The 17053-nt window shown below is 32.9% G+C and overlaps 3 protein-coding genes across 5 annotated transcripts; 1 reads left to right on the forward strand and 2 right to left on the reverse strand.

Annotated features, from left to right (window-relative positions):
- Positions 1-35: 35 nt before the first annotated feature.
- Positions 36-4048, reverse strand: LOC107920618 (phosphatidate cytidylyltransferase 1). Of its 3 annotated transcripts, none has more exons than XM_041099503.1 (12): positions 3877-4047; positions 3330-3467; positions 2584-2631; positions 2346-2497; positions 1947-2088; positions 1649-1805; positions 1390-1437; positions 1218-1307; positions 937-1065; positions 767-823; positions 574-657; positions 36-488 (listed from the first exon to the last, which is right to left on the reverse strand). In XM_041099503.1, the coding sequence occupies exons 2-12, from the start codon at positions 3392-3394 to the stop codon at positions 399-401; spliced, it is 1062 nt and encodes a 353-aa protein (XP_040955437.1). In that variant the 5' UTR covers positions 3395-3467; positions 3877-4047; the 3' UTR covers positions 36-398. The 3 variants fall into 3 exon arrangements, 2 of the variants coding, with proteins under 2 accessions (XP_040955437.1, XP_016705901.1); XM_016850412.2 differs by having other exon boundaries at positions 2584-2837; XR_005917372.1 differs by having other exon boundaries at positions 452-488; positions 753-823; positions 2584-2837; positions 3877-4048.
- A 1839-nt stretch (positions 4049-5887) lies between these two features.
- Positions 5888-10765, reverse strand: LOC107920675 (uncharacterized). Its single transcript, XM_016850486.2, has 7 exons — positions 10040-10765; positions 8632-9010; positions 6944-8313; positions 6742-6855; positions 6455-6609; positions 6244-6367; positions 5888-6132 (listed from the first exon to the last, which is right to left on the reverse strand). Exons 1-6 carry the CDS (start codon positions 10439-10441, stop codon positions 6319-6321), a joined length of 2469 nt encoding a protein of 822 aa, XP_016705975.1. The 5' UTR covers positions 10442-10765; the 3' UTR covers positions 5888-6132; positions 6244-6318.
- Positions 10766-13768: 3003 nt separating this feature from the next.
- On the forward strand, positions 13769-16982 carry LOC107920419 (V-type proton ATPase subunit e1). Its single transcript, XM_016850128.2, has 4 exons — positions 13769-13912; positions 13992-14119; positions 15144-15191; positions 16630-16982. Exons 2-4 carry the CDS (start codon positions 14022-14024, stop codon positions 16694-16696), a joined length of 213 nt encoding a protein of 70 aa, XP_016705617.1. The 5' UTR covers positions 13769-13912; positions 13992-14021; the 3' UTR covers positions 16697-16982.
- The last annotated feature ends 71 nt before the right edge of the window (positions 16983-17053 follow it).

Raw genomic sequence — 17053 nt, forward strand, 5'->3', positions numbered from 1 at the left:
ATAATCCAAACCTAACACAAACATAAAAAAAACTATTAAGAGTAAAAATCTATGTCAAGTCTTGAAGACAAGAGAGGGTCCAAAATGCAAAGTTCCAAACAAATATCTGTTTTTATGTTCCACTTTTCTCATCACTCAATTTGCATTATGAACATTAATAGAGATCATTCTAATCTTTGGTGCCATAAAACTAAGTTCACTAACAGCTGAAACCTCTGTCTACTTCGCCGGCAACCGAGTCCTTCATGCTACGTTCGTATGGATCATACAAGAGACCTCCAAAGATCGACTGGCAATCACCCGAGGGAGAAAAAATGTACACTATTCTCCTTCAATCCAAAAAAATTCGAAAAAAAAAAAAAGCTGGAAATCGAAGTGCATTTGTGTAAGAATTTTGTTCAATATAGTTCAACCATTCTCTCCAGCAATATTTGACCTAACTTGGTATATAGAATATTCTGCTCCTCCAAAGTAAGGCTGCGTAATATCTACAAAAACAAACAAACAAATAAAATCGTATTCGGTTGTGTTTCCAAAACTTAAAAGAAATGATGAGAAGATCGATGTGGTTACCTCATTTATAATCATCTCGACCGTATAATCTTGTGGAACAACAAATGACTGATGATAGATGTATGCAAAAACAGCCATTACCATCTGGAAACAGATAAACAGATAAAAAATAGTTCTCGATTCGAGCTTTACACGAAAAGATAAAACACTATAGCTGTTCACTGAAAAATATGTCATACAACTAGTTGCTTGCCTGGCAGTCCATTCTGTCAGTAAATCCTCCATGTCCGGGTATACTATCGCCAAAATCCTGTGTCACCCAAGAAAGGGTTGGTCAAGGAAATCGGAATGGATATGACAAAGTTCATGAATGTTCGGTTTTTTTCGATCTCAAACAGAGGAATAACAAACAAAAAGGTGTACCTTAATCTTAAAAGCTCTCTTGAAACCACTTGCAAAGAAGCCTCCAAATGGTGCAATACTCGACGCAAATAAGCTTAGGCATAGAGCATGCCACTGAACTGGTAAAATTGCTACTTCTTTCCATGGCAGCTGCAACATATTAGTAAAAGTGTAAAATACGGAACTGATCGTATTTTGCTGGACAGATTAATATATAAATAAAGCTAGCAAATGCCGTGTAAGAGATATTTATAGAGCAGAGTTCAAATTGAATAAAATTCTCCCATTTCTCAATCCCTCACCACCCATCGAGAAAGCCATCCTGGCAAAGGATAATACTCTGGCTTAAAAAGTGGACCAGGATCGCATAGAAGCCAACCAGTTGATAAATCCTGCATGCATTTCAGTCATATGAGCATTGTCACAATAGCGTCACTTTTTTTCAAAAGGTGAATGCATTGCAGAATGAGTTACCTTCCTTGGACATGTCAGCCACTGAAAATGACCAAAGACATTTGCAAGCTGCATAAAAAGATGCAAAGAAATTATGTTCACGATCATGCATAATGGTTACCCCCCGCGGTGATCAAAGTATTAGAAACACTCACCTCACAGAATCAAACTAATATTGACGGCACAAAAGAAACATGAATAAGGCATCTCTATAGTTTCAAGTCTATCCCAAAAGGAAAAAAGTTGAAGACTGAGTCAAGCACAGTGTAAAATTTCTTACCACAAATGCCGAGATTGTTGTTACAACTGATGCACCGATAAAACCCTCCCATGTTTTCTTAGGAGATAGCTTGATCAAAGGAGTTTTGCCGAAAAAAAAACCGAAGAAATAAGCAGCAACATCATTGACAGCAATTAGTGATGCCGGGAGAAGGAACCTGCATAAATCCAAGACTTGTTTCGATTTCAGTACCAGGAAAAGAGTAAATGATAAAAACAATTTAATGTTATTTATTGGACTGTAATAAATAAAAAGTACCGAAGCTGCTAAAGACTAACTAATTAGGCTCGCTTGTTACCAGAAGATGCCTTCGAAAATGTTGGCTACGGTAAATGCAGACTGAGTGAAGACAACGATGAGAATCATGTGTGTCCATGCAAACTGCCCGAATTGATATTTATACATCTTCTTCTTTAGTGTAAGAATGAACCACATGACACCTGAATACGAAACAATATTGGACTAATAAGGGAATGCAAATAAAAACAACTTAATATTATTATGAACCAACTCAAATTCCAGAACAAAAATAATAATAAACTGACATGGAACTTAATGTTCTAGACAACCGAACAAGTTAATCAACTCCATCATAATTGAGAAAAAGCAATGAATGCAAGATGATTAAATATTTGTTCATGGGCTTATATAATGTGTGTATGGCTCGGTTATTTTCAAAAGCAATATAATTACTAACCTGCTATGTATAAGAAATAACAAATAACCATCTGATACTTGATGAGCTTACTAACAAGCTTGTAGAAAATTTTGTCCGAAGTTACTGTGTTCACGAGCTGGTGACTGAGAATGCGACCATATACAAACAGCATAGCTGTGAAGTAAAAGTGCCTACAAGGACATAAAGTTCCCCCAGAATATCAATCCATCTGAGGTGCTATACCACAGTATCGAATTTGCATTGTAAGTATTCTTACCAATTCAAGATCCTAAACCCCGGCAAGCGTTTATCTTCATGAGCTCTTCTGAGTAGATTGAAGAGTTCACTTGCCATGAATATTTGGATAACAACAACCATTGCCAAAATATAAAGGTGCCCCATATAGATAATCAAAAGGAAGCCCCCCAGCATCCACAGAGATGAACATGCACGAATCCACATCGATTTATATTTATCGTGATCATTGATAAGCAAATGATTCCCATTTGTTTTGCTCATCTCAAAATTAAACTGACATCAAAGAACATAGTCGCACTTTCACCATTTGATGATTAAAGGAAAAAAAGAAAAAAGGGATCTCATCACTTAACAGAACAAATGGCATATCAAGTGAACACGTCCAAATCGAACTATAAAGGGCAAGTTGCAAAAAAGGAATAAACCTTTCATTGCTACTGTGTAACTTATCTTGTTACCCGGACATTTCATTTTCTCTAAAGTTCACCTATTAAACAACTACATATATTTGGACACGGGTATGTAACATACTCTCCAAATATCAAAATCGAGCTCAAGGTCTTAAAGAATCAACAATAAGTGTTGGGTGCAACGATCATTGCACTATGCAGGAAAGAACTCAATTTCGAAACGAGATCGTTGGGAGGCGCAACCACAAACCCAAAAGCACCACGAAAAATGCTTTAATTATACCAAAAATAAAAATAAAAATCAACTGTCCCAGAACACTTGAATTATATTTATGTACGTGTAAATAATACAGACCTCATTGGAACGTCGCCGGTGCCGAAATCGGGCGGAAGTAGGCGTAGATGGTGCACTAGAACCATGATCCTTTTGCATTGCTCTTATTATTATACCGCTAATCTAATAAACTTTGAGACAACATAAACACACCCCTCCCTGCACCAATAAAACAGTTTCTTCTTATCACAAACAAAGAAATTTAAGCAAATGATGAAATTTTAGTCAATGCTATCACGCATTAATCGCCTACGGGGTAACCCATTTTTTTAATTTTCGCTTATTTGTTAGATTTCCTCTTTAGAACATACAATTTTTACCCTAAAATAAAAAGTTTGAAAACGTTTTTTCCTTCTTAAAAAAGAAAATTTCAATTTACATTCTTTGTTCTATCTGTATTTTTTTCGTACATCTAAAGGAACCCAAAACTGTAATACTTAAATTTGACATTCTCCATAAAAAATGGAGAATGTGAAAAAATAAAAACAAAAATGTTAACAATGGGAAAAATATCCATGCAAATCTACTGCCATAGTTATAAGGAGGAAAGGAGAAATGGTGAGCTTACAGTTCCGAATCCGAAAAGTTTTAAACGTCCTTTGAATGCAAAACTCTTAAACGGTGAACGACCGAATTGATGTGAAAAAAAAAAGGGAATAAAACATAAAATGAAAGATTGAAGAGGAGAATGAAGGATCAAATTGTCGGCTTCTACCGATTCTTAGGAAACAAACAGAAAGTGAAGACTGAAGAACATGAAAAAACTCTTCCTTGGAATTCCCAGAATCTGCCACGTAGGCTCCTTTGAGAATTAATTGTATATAATTGCCACGTGGAACCAAATGTGAATATGATAAATAGTTTTTTTGCCCTTTTGCCGGTAAATCCGATAGATAACAAGGCTAAATTAATCATACGTGTCAAAAAAAAAGTTAATTATCAAATGGGTCTATTTTTTTAAAAAAAATTTAGAGAAATAGAAATTTAGAGAAATAGACCGTTTTTTTTGGAGAGTGTGAAAGCATGTCTAGTTCGATGTATTTAGTTGGGTGCGCTTTTTAGACAGTTGGTAAGAAAACTCGTCCAGCTGAGCAAACTTTCTATTGACATAGAAAAGCGTACCCAGCTAGACGCATTTTCTTTTCAGCTGGGCGTATTTTTCTTGACATGTCAGTAAAAAACTCACCCAGTTGGACGAACTTTCACATTCTCTTTTTAAAAAACAGTTTATTTTCCTAAATTTTTGAAAAACTAACCTATTTGACAAATTAACAATTTTTTTTAATACATACAACAAATTTAGCCAAATAATAAAAGGATGTGCTTGAGTTAAAAAAAAACCCATACCATTGAGTTAAAATTAATATGAAAGCCTTAAACTAAAATTATTTTTGAATTTTTAAATTGATTTGCATTTTGATGTGAATTTAATTGAAATAGTTTATGAAATAAAAATAAAATAATGTTTTTACAAGTAAAATAATATATATTTAAATTCTTTTGAAAGTGCTTAATTATGCTACATATTTAATTACGTTTTTGAAAATTTTGAGTATTGTTTTAAATTTTAGGTTGATTTTAAAGTGTATATAATTTCTCTTTCATTAATAAAAAATTAAATATTAAAAAGTCAAAGATTTTTATGAGTTAAAATTATAAATCAAAGGTTTTTTGTTTAACAATTTAATGGTTTTTAATAGTTAAAATTTGGATAAAATGTAATACTTCAATATTAAAATCAAAGGCGATTATCAATTTAAAATTTGTATAATATTAGTTAGGAAAAAAGGGTTTAATAGTGAATTTGACAAAATAATTATAATAAAAATAATATTAAATTCTCAAAAGAATATTAAAAATTAATTAAAAAGTGTATCATTGAATTTATAAATTTTATATAAAATATTATTTCAATAAAACAATTTTTTTCTATAATTGAAATTGTCAGTGATTGAACTCTAATCTATAGAAATATATATGAAAATATTTTAAATTGAATTTTAGCCATCAAATGAAACTCAAGTGATTCCACTTGCAAACTTAATTAAGCTTTTTATCTTAATATTTTTATATTATAAAATTACATATTTATATTCATAAAAAGAGTTTAATTATAAATGAGATCAAACTTGAATACGGACAAGTTTAATCAAATTCAATTCGAATTTGAGTATAAAAATTAATAAATACACTCAATTGAACTCAAGCTTAAATAGTTTAATTATGTCTCAAACTAAACTCAAATTTAAAAATTAATGTTCAAATTAAGCTCGAACTGAATACAAAATCTTAAGTCAAGTTAGAGGCTGAAATTACCACCATTTAAACAACTCTACTCGATTATACCCTTAATCTAATCCTTGGTAAAAAGAAAATTACCAAATTACCATGGTTGCATCAAAGTCACATGTCCATTTTATTGCTCAATTAATAAAAATAATATTAAAAAATTGTCTTTCTAATATCAGTTTTCATTTCCAAAAACAAAACTAGGATCAAATTTCTGAGCTGAATGAATAGTTTAATCTATAAACAAGTCTAATCGATTTGAGATTTTAATTTAAGCATTTGGTCACATAAACCCAAAAATGATTTCATATAAAAGAAAATGTGGGGAAATGTTCTAAAAAGTTGAAACAGGCTCATTACAATAGTTGAAACAAATTAGAAAAGGCACTAAGAAATCGACTTAAATTGCTAACCAAACTATGATACACAAAGTAGTTCTAGGACTATGCCTACATGTACAATACAAGGCAAAATAGCAAGTAATAATGATCCTCAGATGTGTACAACAGGTCCAAGCTGCAAACCTTTTCTATACCTGTATTCAGCACAAAAGGTTACAATTCCGGAAAATTTATCAGGAAAAAAAATGGTTCAGGGTAATATTAGAAAACCGAAAACAAAATCGAGATGTTGTTACTATGTTTACCCAATCTGAGTAGCGGATATAATTTGCCAAGGCAACGAGTCATGGCATGGTGGGTAAAGTGGGTGCATAATTGTATTAACTTGATATAGACTGAAAGCTTCCATTGAATTCATCATAAAGCCATCTACAGAATGAATAGTTCCATCATTAGTCGAAATCCGATCTGTCGTGTGCTTAACACATGCTAAATTTATCAATCAAAAAGACATACCTGCATAAGAAAATTGCCTTTGATCTTTCATTTGCTTCAATTCCTAACTGACTTCGTCTTTCACTTTCTTCTTTGAATTTATCAGCGGGAAGAACTTCACACGGGCACTGGATCGCGCTTGCCATTACAGTGCTATCGTTATTAGATTCATAAACCTACAGAGAATAACAGAAGCAACAATTGGCAAACCACCAGATTTTACTTGCTACTATGACAGTCATCATGTATAGACAACAGATAGAACAATAGTAAGAGAACAGTTTGAGTAAACATGCATGAAGGATTACCTCACTGATTTCAGGAGGACATGGATGTGCAACACCCTCCGGTAAATCACTAGGAAAGTAGCACCTTTTGACAACCACCCACTTTGACCCTGTTTTAGCATCCTCCCACATTGCCTGCAGTGAAGATCCAAAATTATAAATTTGTTTTTTACGGGACACTGGAATCAGTAATCTTGATATAAATTTTTTCAAACATGCTCACCTGAAGCTTAGATGGTATCAGTTTATCCTGGCCAGAATGAACAAGAGCATGATCGTGAACTTTATAAATTATGCCATCAATGCAACAATACTGGTAAAATTTTTTCCCATCCACAACTTGAAGTATGTCACCAGCCCATTCCACAGCACGCAAACCATCAGAAGAAAACTCCAGATGCCTTGAAATCTCAGTATTAGCTCCAGAATTTCCAGAAGGATTAACTTGTGCAGCTACAGCATCTTGTTCACTTTGATTAATCTGTTTAATGCAGTCAATATCTCCTTTCGAACAATCTTTCTCCATATCTTTAACTCCGGAACTTTCAACATGGCAATTATTTGAAGGGACTTCAGCAAAGTTTTGCTGCCCTGTTTGGATATCTTTAGAGTTATCTGAAGGCTGAGAATGATCTGCCTTCTTGCAGATTGTGTTATCTGATGTATCAGCAGGTTCTGATGTTGATGTAGGATCTTTTCTTTCTTCATGATTAGATGATTCAGTCATTTGAGAATGTTCTTCAGGTCTCTCATTTACGGTGCCAACAGAAGGCAAATCACATACAGCATCCAAAGGTTTCGTCAAGTTCTCTTTTGGAACCTTAGAACCAGATGCTGACTCAACAGAGTTGCTGTCAACTGCAGTGGCCATAGCCAGAGTCTGTGATGCGGAGCTTCCATTTGCAGTTACCTTCTCATGATTGACAGTTGAACCCAGATTTTCCATTTTCTTCTCTGAAGATGACTGAGGTTCAGCTGTGCTAGAAGGCACTTTGGATACATTGATACTTCTCATGACACGACCATATTTAGGGGGCAAAGGCTTGCCATTGCAAAATGACAAGCATCTAGCACAGTGCCACTCACCTCTAGGGATTGCCTTCTGATTGTTTGACTGCAAACATTTCAAGTGAAATCCTTTCTCACATGCATCACAAATCAGCACAGTTTCCACGTCATTAATGGTAACTTTGCACGTTTGGCAAGTCAAAGCCTTATTCATATACTCTCTAGAAGGAGGAGTCCAAGTTGGATGAGCAGGAAGCTTCGGTTGTAACAGCTTTTGAACAATTCGAGCAATTTCATTGTGATTATTAATAAATGGAGGAGCTTGTGTAAAGTTTGCACCTTGCACTGGCTGGTGCACACTAGGAAAAGTTCCAGGTGCAGTTTGAGTAATGAATGGTCTAAAGGTTTGATCTCTCACTGCTTGATTATTCATCTGGGCTGTAGTCAAACCAGAACTTCCTTCAACCTTTATTGGATTATGAGTCAAAACCTTGTTCTCTTGCCCAGATTTAGCTAACCCTGCAGATTGAGCTTGTATGGACCAAGTGGGAGCATTCGCAGGTGGATGGCTTGCCGAAGAATTAACTGAAACAGACAATATTTGCAATAAAGATGCAGAAATGTTTAACAGAACCGAATAAGGGAGAGAATAGTAATAACATAGTAGCAGAACATTTGGGTAAAGGAAGCATTGATCATCCAATAATTCATCATAGAACACCATTGCAAGTCAAGGAAGCCATCCCCCCACCCCACCCCGCCCATGGAAAAAGTAAGTAGACCATATTATCTAATCTCTAGATGGTACTAAATACAAAGCTCAAAAATTCCAATTGATATGTACAAAGCGCTTCAATTTTATTTGCTGATAAGGGACAGAGACCTGGCTGAAGAGAGAATTACCTGGCATTTGGGAAACATAAGAAGCCGCATTTGATCCTCCATCCAACTTAATTTGTGGTCTCTCAACCCTGGGATATGCAAATGAAGACGAATCCCTTCCCAGATGGCCACTTGGTAATCCAGTGGACATTGTTGGCATTTTTACATCGCTGGTGGGCAATTGATGCTGTAAGGGAGCTGAACCTGCTGCTGCAACATGAGCAGGTGGCAAAGAAACTGGGATGCCACCAGAAGATACGGCTGGGTGAATCGGTTGATCTGATGGCAAAAGGCGAGCTGCATGTAATGCTCCACGGTTTTCAGCTGATCCACCAATATTCGTTTGCAAAGGCTGAGATGTATATGTACCAGGTGTAGTGAATTTCTTAGGTTCTTCCATCTGGAAAAGCATTAAGGTAATCAAACACTCAGATTCCAATATAATACTATGGCATGACCTTTTCAATCGTTTAACATGCCCAGAAAATGTGTGCTTTAAATTAAATCAAGCCATATCTGCATAAACAGCTGAAAAGCTTGGCAGCACATAGATCATGGAAGGAAGCATTTGATACCAAAAATTTAATATTACATTAATAAATATCATGAGAATGCTACAAAATTATGGAACTAAAGGATGAGTCCTTTAGATAGCATGATTGGTATACTATTCTTTGCCATTGCCACCCTTTAAGACAACATATCTATGTTATTCCGATTTAATTTCCTTTGAAGTACTTGTGTTCGACACATATTTAGACATGAGTATGAACAGATACGATCCTCCAGATATATGAAAATATTTAAAAAAAAAATTTGAACATACTCACGTCAAACACATACCTATATTGAGTATTAACACTCACACCCAAGTCTAAGTAGTACAACAACCTGTGAATCAAATGCATCTTTCAATCCATAAACAACGACCACCTTAAGCCATGTCTATCTTATGGTGCTCAAAACCATGAACCCATAAATAAACAACTATGCCACAAAAAATATCAGACTGAAAATGACAAAATCCTGCTAGCAGTTACTAAAATCATTATATTCCTTTTTTTTCTTATGAGCAATTTAAACCAAATTAAGCTTTTCACAGCTACACACACAGCCCTTAATCCACCAAAATTCACTTTAAAAACCGAGAAGAAAATCAAATTATACAATAGATTGAGAACTTTAACTTTCGCAATTATACGGAAAACTGAATTTCAGGACAATTTCTCATATAAATTGCACCAAAGAAAAACAAAATTAACGCCTGCCCTAAATACTTCTTGACCAATATAAAATCAAATCAATCAAAAAATGAAAATGACCACACAAATCCAAATGTACCCATAATTCCAGACCAAACAAAAAACAAAATTAATGAAAAATTCATTAAAAGAATAAAAAATAATAATACAATTAAGACATTTTTTACCTTCATTTTGGCGAACAAAACCTTCTGAGAAATCGACATTCCCATATCCCTAAACCCTAATCTCTGCTCCTTGAGGTTGGAATTAAGCCCCAACTCTTCAATCACATTCCCTATTGCATCCCTCCCAACAATATCCTTAGGTGCCATCTCCCCGCACATTTCCGCCAACGTCTCACGCGCCTCCGCCATCAACGACATCTCCGCCGACGTAGGATTCTTACCTCCCCTCATCTTCCCCATCGTTGACAACACCAGCACAATCTCCGCTACCCTCTTTAGTCCCCCACCGCACCGCTGCTTCTTGGACGCAGAAACTGCCCCGTTTTCGACCCCACGTTTCTCCCCCACCGCAGGAGAAGGCTCAAACGCTGCGTTTTCGTCGACACCCACCTCGGGATCCATTACAAAACAAAGCCAATCTAGAAAAAAACGTCGTCGTCTAAGAAGAGGGACTGAAACCAGAGCGAGAGCGAGAGAGAGGGAGAAATAAAGATCCGAGTGGGAATTAAGAAATTATAAAACTAAAAAATTAAAAAAAAATCAGGGAACTTTTGGCGGGTAAATTGGGGGAAAGAGAGAGAAATTTTTAAAATAAATTTTTACTTTGTCAAAGCAGGGATCAGAGTAAGGATTGAATGAACGAAGGGATTTTGTGAGAGCGTCGAATGACGAAAAAGATAAAAAAGATGGTTTATTTAGGGGAGTTTTTGTAATTTAAACATGAACCGGGCGGTTTGCTCAAATCGAACCGGATATTATAATTTGGGGATTTTGAGGTGAATCTAGGGTTTCTGGAGTTTTTACAACGTGAGGTGAAGGCTTTGTGGTTATGGGGGAAGTGAGCAATGAAAAGTAGCCACGTCAGCAAAATAGAAAAAACAAGTAAAAATCTAGATTATATGGCACCACTAAGGTAACCATAAAATTTTCGTTAAATTAAATTTAAGGGCACTAAATTATTTGTAAATTTATATTTTAGTTATTTATTTTTAAAAAGTTACAAAATGGTCAGTAAACTATGACATTCTCTATTTGCACCATCTGCACAAATTGAAAATTTTTTTTCCCTTCTCTTTTACAGTTCATTTTTTGTTTCATGAAACAGTTTTGAACATCTCGAATTTTTGAAAAAAAATCCAAATAGTTTTCTTCTCTCATCTTCCACCATACCAATCTTCAAATCATCGCTTAAAGCTCTCTAGCCGAACTTTGAAAAAAAAAACTTAACAGTCTATGAATTAAATGAAAACTTTCAAATAGTTTAGTAACTTAAATGAAAACTTTTGAATAATTCAGTGACTATTTTGTAACTTTTTGAAATTGAGTGACCAAAATGTAAACTTACTAATAGTTTGATGACCTTAAGTGTAATTTACCATAAAAATTTTATCCCTCGTTCCTATTATATATTAGATAGATTACAATACACCCACAATGTAAGTGAAAAATAAATTTATGCAAAACCTTATATAACTACTAAATGAGACTTTAGTTGAACTTCCTACTACGTAATTATATTTTTACCATTACTTACGTGTTGATACCAGATTTATTTATAAATAGTTATTTAAAATAAATTTGTTGATGTTTAGATTTACCTTTTAAAGATCTTTTCAAATATTATATATAAAAGTATTTTTTATTTTTGGAAAACTAAAAAATTAAGTTGAAAATTTAAGTAAAAAAATTAAATATGTTTCGATATATTACTTAAAAATTAAGTATGATACATAATTAAGTTATTTGATAGATATAAATTTTAAATAATGTAATTCTTTTATTTTTTTTATTTTTATCCTCGTTTTTTTTATTTTACACTATAATATAATGTTAAAATAAATTAATTAAAAATATTCTACGCGATAAGTAACTCTTTATTTAATTATAATTTTTTGCCATAGAAAATTTCTATGAGACAACTATTTTATGAATTATCAAATGTGCTTGAAAATATAAATCACTTAAAATATTAATATTTAGCTGATTTTATTTTTTTTAACGACTTATCAAACAATATTTTAATGTTTTATTAATTTGTGACACCAAACTAGTCAAAAGTTTTATAAAAGCATAAATAGAAATTTATTTTTTGTTGCTTTTTCCTGATAGCTATAAGTTCATATATACATGGTGTTAGGATCGACCCGACTAAGCAACAAGTAAAAAAAATAGCGGAATAAATTGAGAAATTGAACACACAAATTTAACGTGAAAAAACCTCTCCAAAGAGGATAAAAAACCACGAGCAAAGATAATTTTACTATAATGGCAAAAGAACGAAGAGTACAAAAGATTGAGATAAAAATTAAACCCAAAAAACCCGAAAACAAAGTACTCTCAAAACGTAAACATAAAATTCTCTAAATGTGTTATAAGTTATAATCTCTAATGGGTGTATTTTTTAAGATTGTAAAAGAACTTATTTATACGCTAAATTAGTATGTCAAACAAACTATGCTAATAAATGCCAAATATATTATACTAATAAATACTAAATCTTATAGAAAGAAAATATATTTTTACTTAACTTGACTTGCAAACAATCTCTTAGAATTTGAGTCACACAACTCTAACACATGGTAAATTGTAACTAGATTAAGTGACAGAAGTGCACGTGAAACACAAAAATGTACATAGAAAACTTTGTTACACGATTCAAATTCCTCTACAGAGTCTTGTATAAAGAGCTAATTCACTACGATTCAACAAGTATAAATTACGATTTAAGTCATATTCACCTAACATATAACAACTTCACATCTATACTTTTAATACGAATCACTCACCACTGAAACTCTTTCCCTGCAAATTTTGTTGTAAACCAAGTGACTCAATTGAGTTTACTTTCAATTTTGCACGCGAAATGCTAGTTTCTATACAAATAAAAAAAAGTGCTCTCTCAATAACTTCTAACATAATACAACCTGATCATATAGAAATACAATTAAATTATAATCACATTCCCCTTAAAAACACTCTAATTCGATCCTTGTTCAATTGATCATACACAATTGAATTGCTTAAATTGCTTGGTATGTTTAACTTGTTTGGAATTGTTATCTAGGTACACTTGTTATTTGTTCCAACACTTGTTTATTGTTAACGTCGTGACGAGGAACAGTCAGTGAGTGGCGTCACGATCTGAATTCCCCGAAGTTACAATGTCAACTCGATAGTTTAAAAATTCTATAATTTGATCATTATTCAACTTCGAGTTATATAAAGAGTTTTTGTAATCTTGTATATAATTGTAAAACATGTCGTAATGATGTTTTGAACTTAATAATATGTATGAATTGTTCAATTGAATTGTAATTGATTGTAGTTGCTCCGACAATGAATATAACATCTCATAACTCGAACCAGACGATCAGGTCAAGTATGAGATGTTACATACTTTTATTCAATTATATATATATATTTAAAATTAACATATTTAAATTTTTGTAGATTTAAATATTTGACATATGGTTAAAAATTTGAATTCAAATTTTTTTGTAGATTCAGATATATGACTAATAAGATGTTCAGAATTAGATAGTAATATTCAGATGATTTAAGAATAATAAATAAATTTAATTTTTTAGTGATTTTAAGGTATATTTGAGCCAATTCAGCCCAAATTAGACCATAGGACCCAAAATCCATTTGAGCCCAATATTTGACAAAATTGGATCATCTTAGCCCAAAATAGGCATCCATTTACTTCAAGTTTGGGCTCAATGAGACGGGTCATTGATGAACACTCAGTGTTCCTTTGTGGGGGAAGATCCGAAACTAAAAACTAAAACCTCAACCATTTGATTTCCAAATCCAAGCTTAAGATCTCAATTCCTGTTATTTTCTCCCATTTTCCCAGAAATCATACAGAAGGTTTTGGTTTTTAGCATAAGAATTTCGTCTTATATCCATATTTGTTTTTGATTAATTTACATCCTTTTTGTTTTTGCAGGAAATTTTGTGTAAAATCGACATCTGGAATATGGGTTTCTTGGTAACAACCCTGATTTTTGCTGTAATTGGGATAATTGCATCGCTTTGTACGAGAATCTGCTGTAACAGAGGTCCCTCTGCTAATCTGTGAGTGTCCTCTTCACAATCTCTTTTTTAGATTTATAATTCATATGTTAAAACTTGTATTTTTTTTTTTTTACAATCTGGGTTGATGTTGCTTTAATTAAGTTTAAACTTTTAAAGGGTATCTGTTGATTGGTATACTTCAATGAAATATGCTTTAATTTGGTATTGCAACTTGGAAGAATAACGAGTTGGCACTGTAAACCAATGCTGAATTATTTGTGCTGTGGTTATTTACTGTAAAGATTGCAGTAAGCCGTGTTTCAAGGCATTGTGCCAGACAACAAAAATGCCTTGATCCTTTTCAGGCATGAACTGGTGTTCCGATCAGGCGCACAACTGGTGCGCTGAGATGTGCTTTTTGCAAGGCAATATGTGTGCTGAAGAAAGGCCCCCCGGCTAATCGAAGTTCTCTTTCATTTCTTTTATTTTTAGACTTCTTTCAATAGTTGTACCATTATGAGTAAGAAAGGGGATAATATGCTTCGTAATATTTGATATTCAACCATAGATGGGGATCATAAGGAAATCATGCATATTGATCAAAGAAATCGTAACATACCTTCCCTTATGATATGATCTTGCTTCAAACTAGATCACTCTTTGGAGTTAGTTATCATATTTATATATCTTAACCTTATTTTATATATATACACAGACACATATACAAAAATAAGTCCATATACATTTTGTGCTTTACTTCACTTGGGGAAGCTTCTTATTCCTTTTTTTTTTGTTTTTCTTTGGTGCCTTGGGCAATATAAGGATTCTAGCACATAGAGTGTGCCTTTCACCCTTGAGAATACTGCCACTGGGTAAAAGATTAGTGTCTAGTAAACTGATTTGCGTCGATTTTAGTTATGTAGTACCATTTTTTGATATACCATAGTCTGGTTTGCTATCTAGATACTACCATACTAGGATGTTTTCTTTTGTTCGATTACTATTTACTGCCGACAGAGTAATGTCTCCCTAGATTTTCCTTGCTCTCATTGAAAAACTGCTTTTCCTTGTTTTATTTATACAGGCTCCACCTAACACTGGTCATTACAGCAACGGTCTGTTGTTGGATGATGTAAGTTCATTTCTGCTTTACATTTTATCTTTCTTATGTAGTAGCTCGACTTTCTTATAGATACTGTTTGTAAAGCAATAATAATATGAAATCTTCAAAGCGCGATGATTGTTAACTGCGGGAATCTTTTGGCTATGCTCATTGCCCTTCCAAAATTTTGTTTTAGATGAATCATATAGTGCCGCTGCCTTTTCTTCCTATTGTTTCTGCAAGAAGGAACTACTCTTCCTTCCTATGATTTTAAGGCTTCATTTTCATTTTGAAAATATTTTATGTTTTTATTTTCTATTTTCATTTAAAAAAAAAACCTTATTTTTCATTTTTTGAAAATAAAAAAACATGTTTGGTAAATATAAATAAAATTTTGTTTTCAATAATGAAAATATGAAAGTCGTTCATTACCTCTTTTTTTTTAATAATAGAAACATGAGAAGTAAAATAAAATAAGTTCGTACATTTATATGGACTTGAACTAAGGTCAGAGATTTGATATTTAAAAACTGTTGAAGAAAAATATTCTTGTGTTTATATTGATTTGAATCAGGGTTAATTCATTAATTAAATTTAAAGTTAAAAAACCTTTGTTCTCATCATTTTCAATTTTACAAATCATTTTTAATAAGAACTTTTAATAAAAACAATGAAAACAATTTTTTTTCTTTTCTAATTTTCATATATTTTTATTTTTTGCTTTCCAGAATCTATTTTTAAAAATTTCAACCAAACACATTTTCTTTAGTGTTCTCCGTTTTCCAGAAAACCGAAAATAAAAATGACATTTATTTCTTGAAACCAAGCGGAGCCTAAATTTTCTTTTTGGCATGTGTTAAGTTTGTATGCTTTTACAAGAATCTTATTGAAGGTGTATAAAGTGAACTTGTCATTAAATGAGAATAATATCTTGTGTAGCTTGTTCCTTAGGTTCTTTAGCTATTAATTCACCAAATAGGACACCTTATTGAAGTCTGATATCTTTGAGTGCCATAATATACTGCCCATTTGTGAGAATTAGCTGGATTTTATGATTGTTGAAATAATGGCTGTGGTGTAAGGTAGATTCGCAAGTTCATTAGGTTGTCATGATTGATGATGAACTTCAATTTTTCGTATAAATGACCCATGTCCTGCATTAAGCTCGTTGGTTCTATGCTGCTTCAACTCTATATTTTTCCTAAAACACTCATGTTTGACATCCGTGTCCGACACATATTCAGACATGGGTATGGAGACACAGAAAAGCTTTAAAAAGAATTGAACACACTCGCATCAGACACATTACTTATCTGACATTCTCACTTGAGTCCAAGTAACACGGCATGATTTTGATGAAATTTATCTTTGTAACTACTTTTAGGTATAGCTCTAGCTTTAATAAGTAAAACATGTTTTGTTTCATTGTCTTGCTAGTTTGTAATGTTAATTTTTTTTGTCTTGTTAGGTGGGCAATTGTATATCTTGCACAAATGAAACCACTCATTGTCCCCATTTTGAGTGAAGGAGAGTGAAATTCTTCGCACGAGATCGTTTGCGAGGTTATCAGTAAACAAGCTGTAGTCATATTGATTGTGGATTAGCCTCTGAATTTAGTTGTCATGTAATATGTCTTTCTCATGTCGTTTCTGTAAGTAAATCCTTGTTCAAAGCTTGAACTTTGAATTGGTATTATGTTAGCAGTACTTTATTATTTGTTTCTCATTTGTTCAGTTTCTCATAAAAAATAGTGTTGTTTCCATTAGACATTATGCAGTTTTTGATGAAATGATATCGAAAAAAGATTACATTTATTAATAATCATCATTGTTTCCAAGATGCTTGTTTACATTCTTTGATGATGTTCATGGAACTCCTTATGTTAAGAGTTT

The sequence above is a fragment of the Gossypium hirsutum genome, chromosome D08 (assembly GCF_007990345.1).
Source record: "Gossypium hirsutum isolate 1008001.06 chromosome D08, Gossypium_hirsutum_v2.1, whole genome shotgun sequence".
NCBI classification, from domain to species: domain Eukaryota; kingdom Viridiplantae; phylum Streptophyta; class Magnoliopsida; order Malvales; family Malvaceae; genus Gossypium; species Gossypium hirsutum.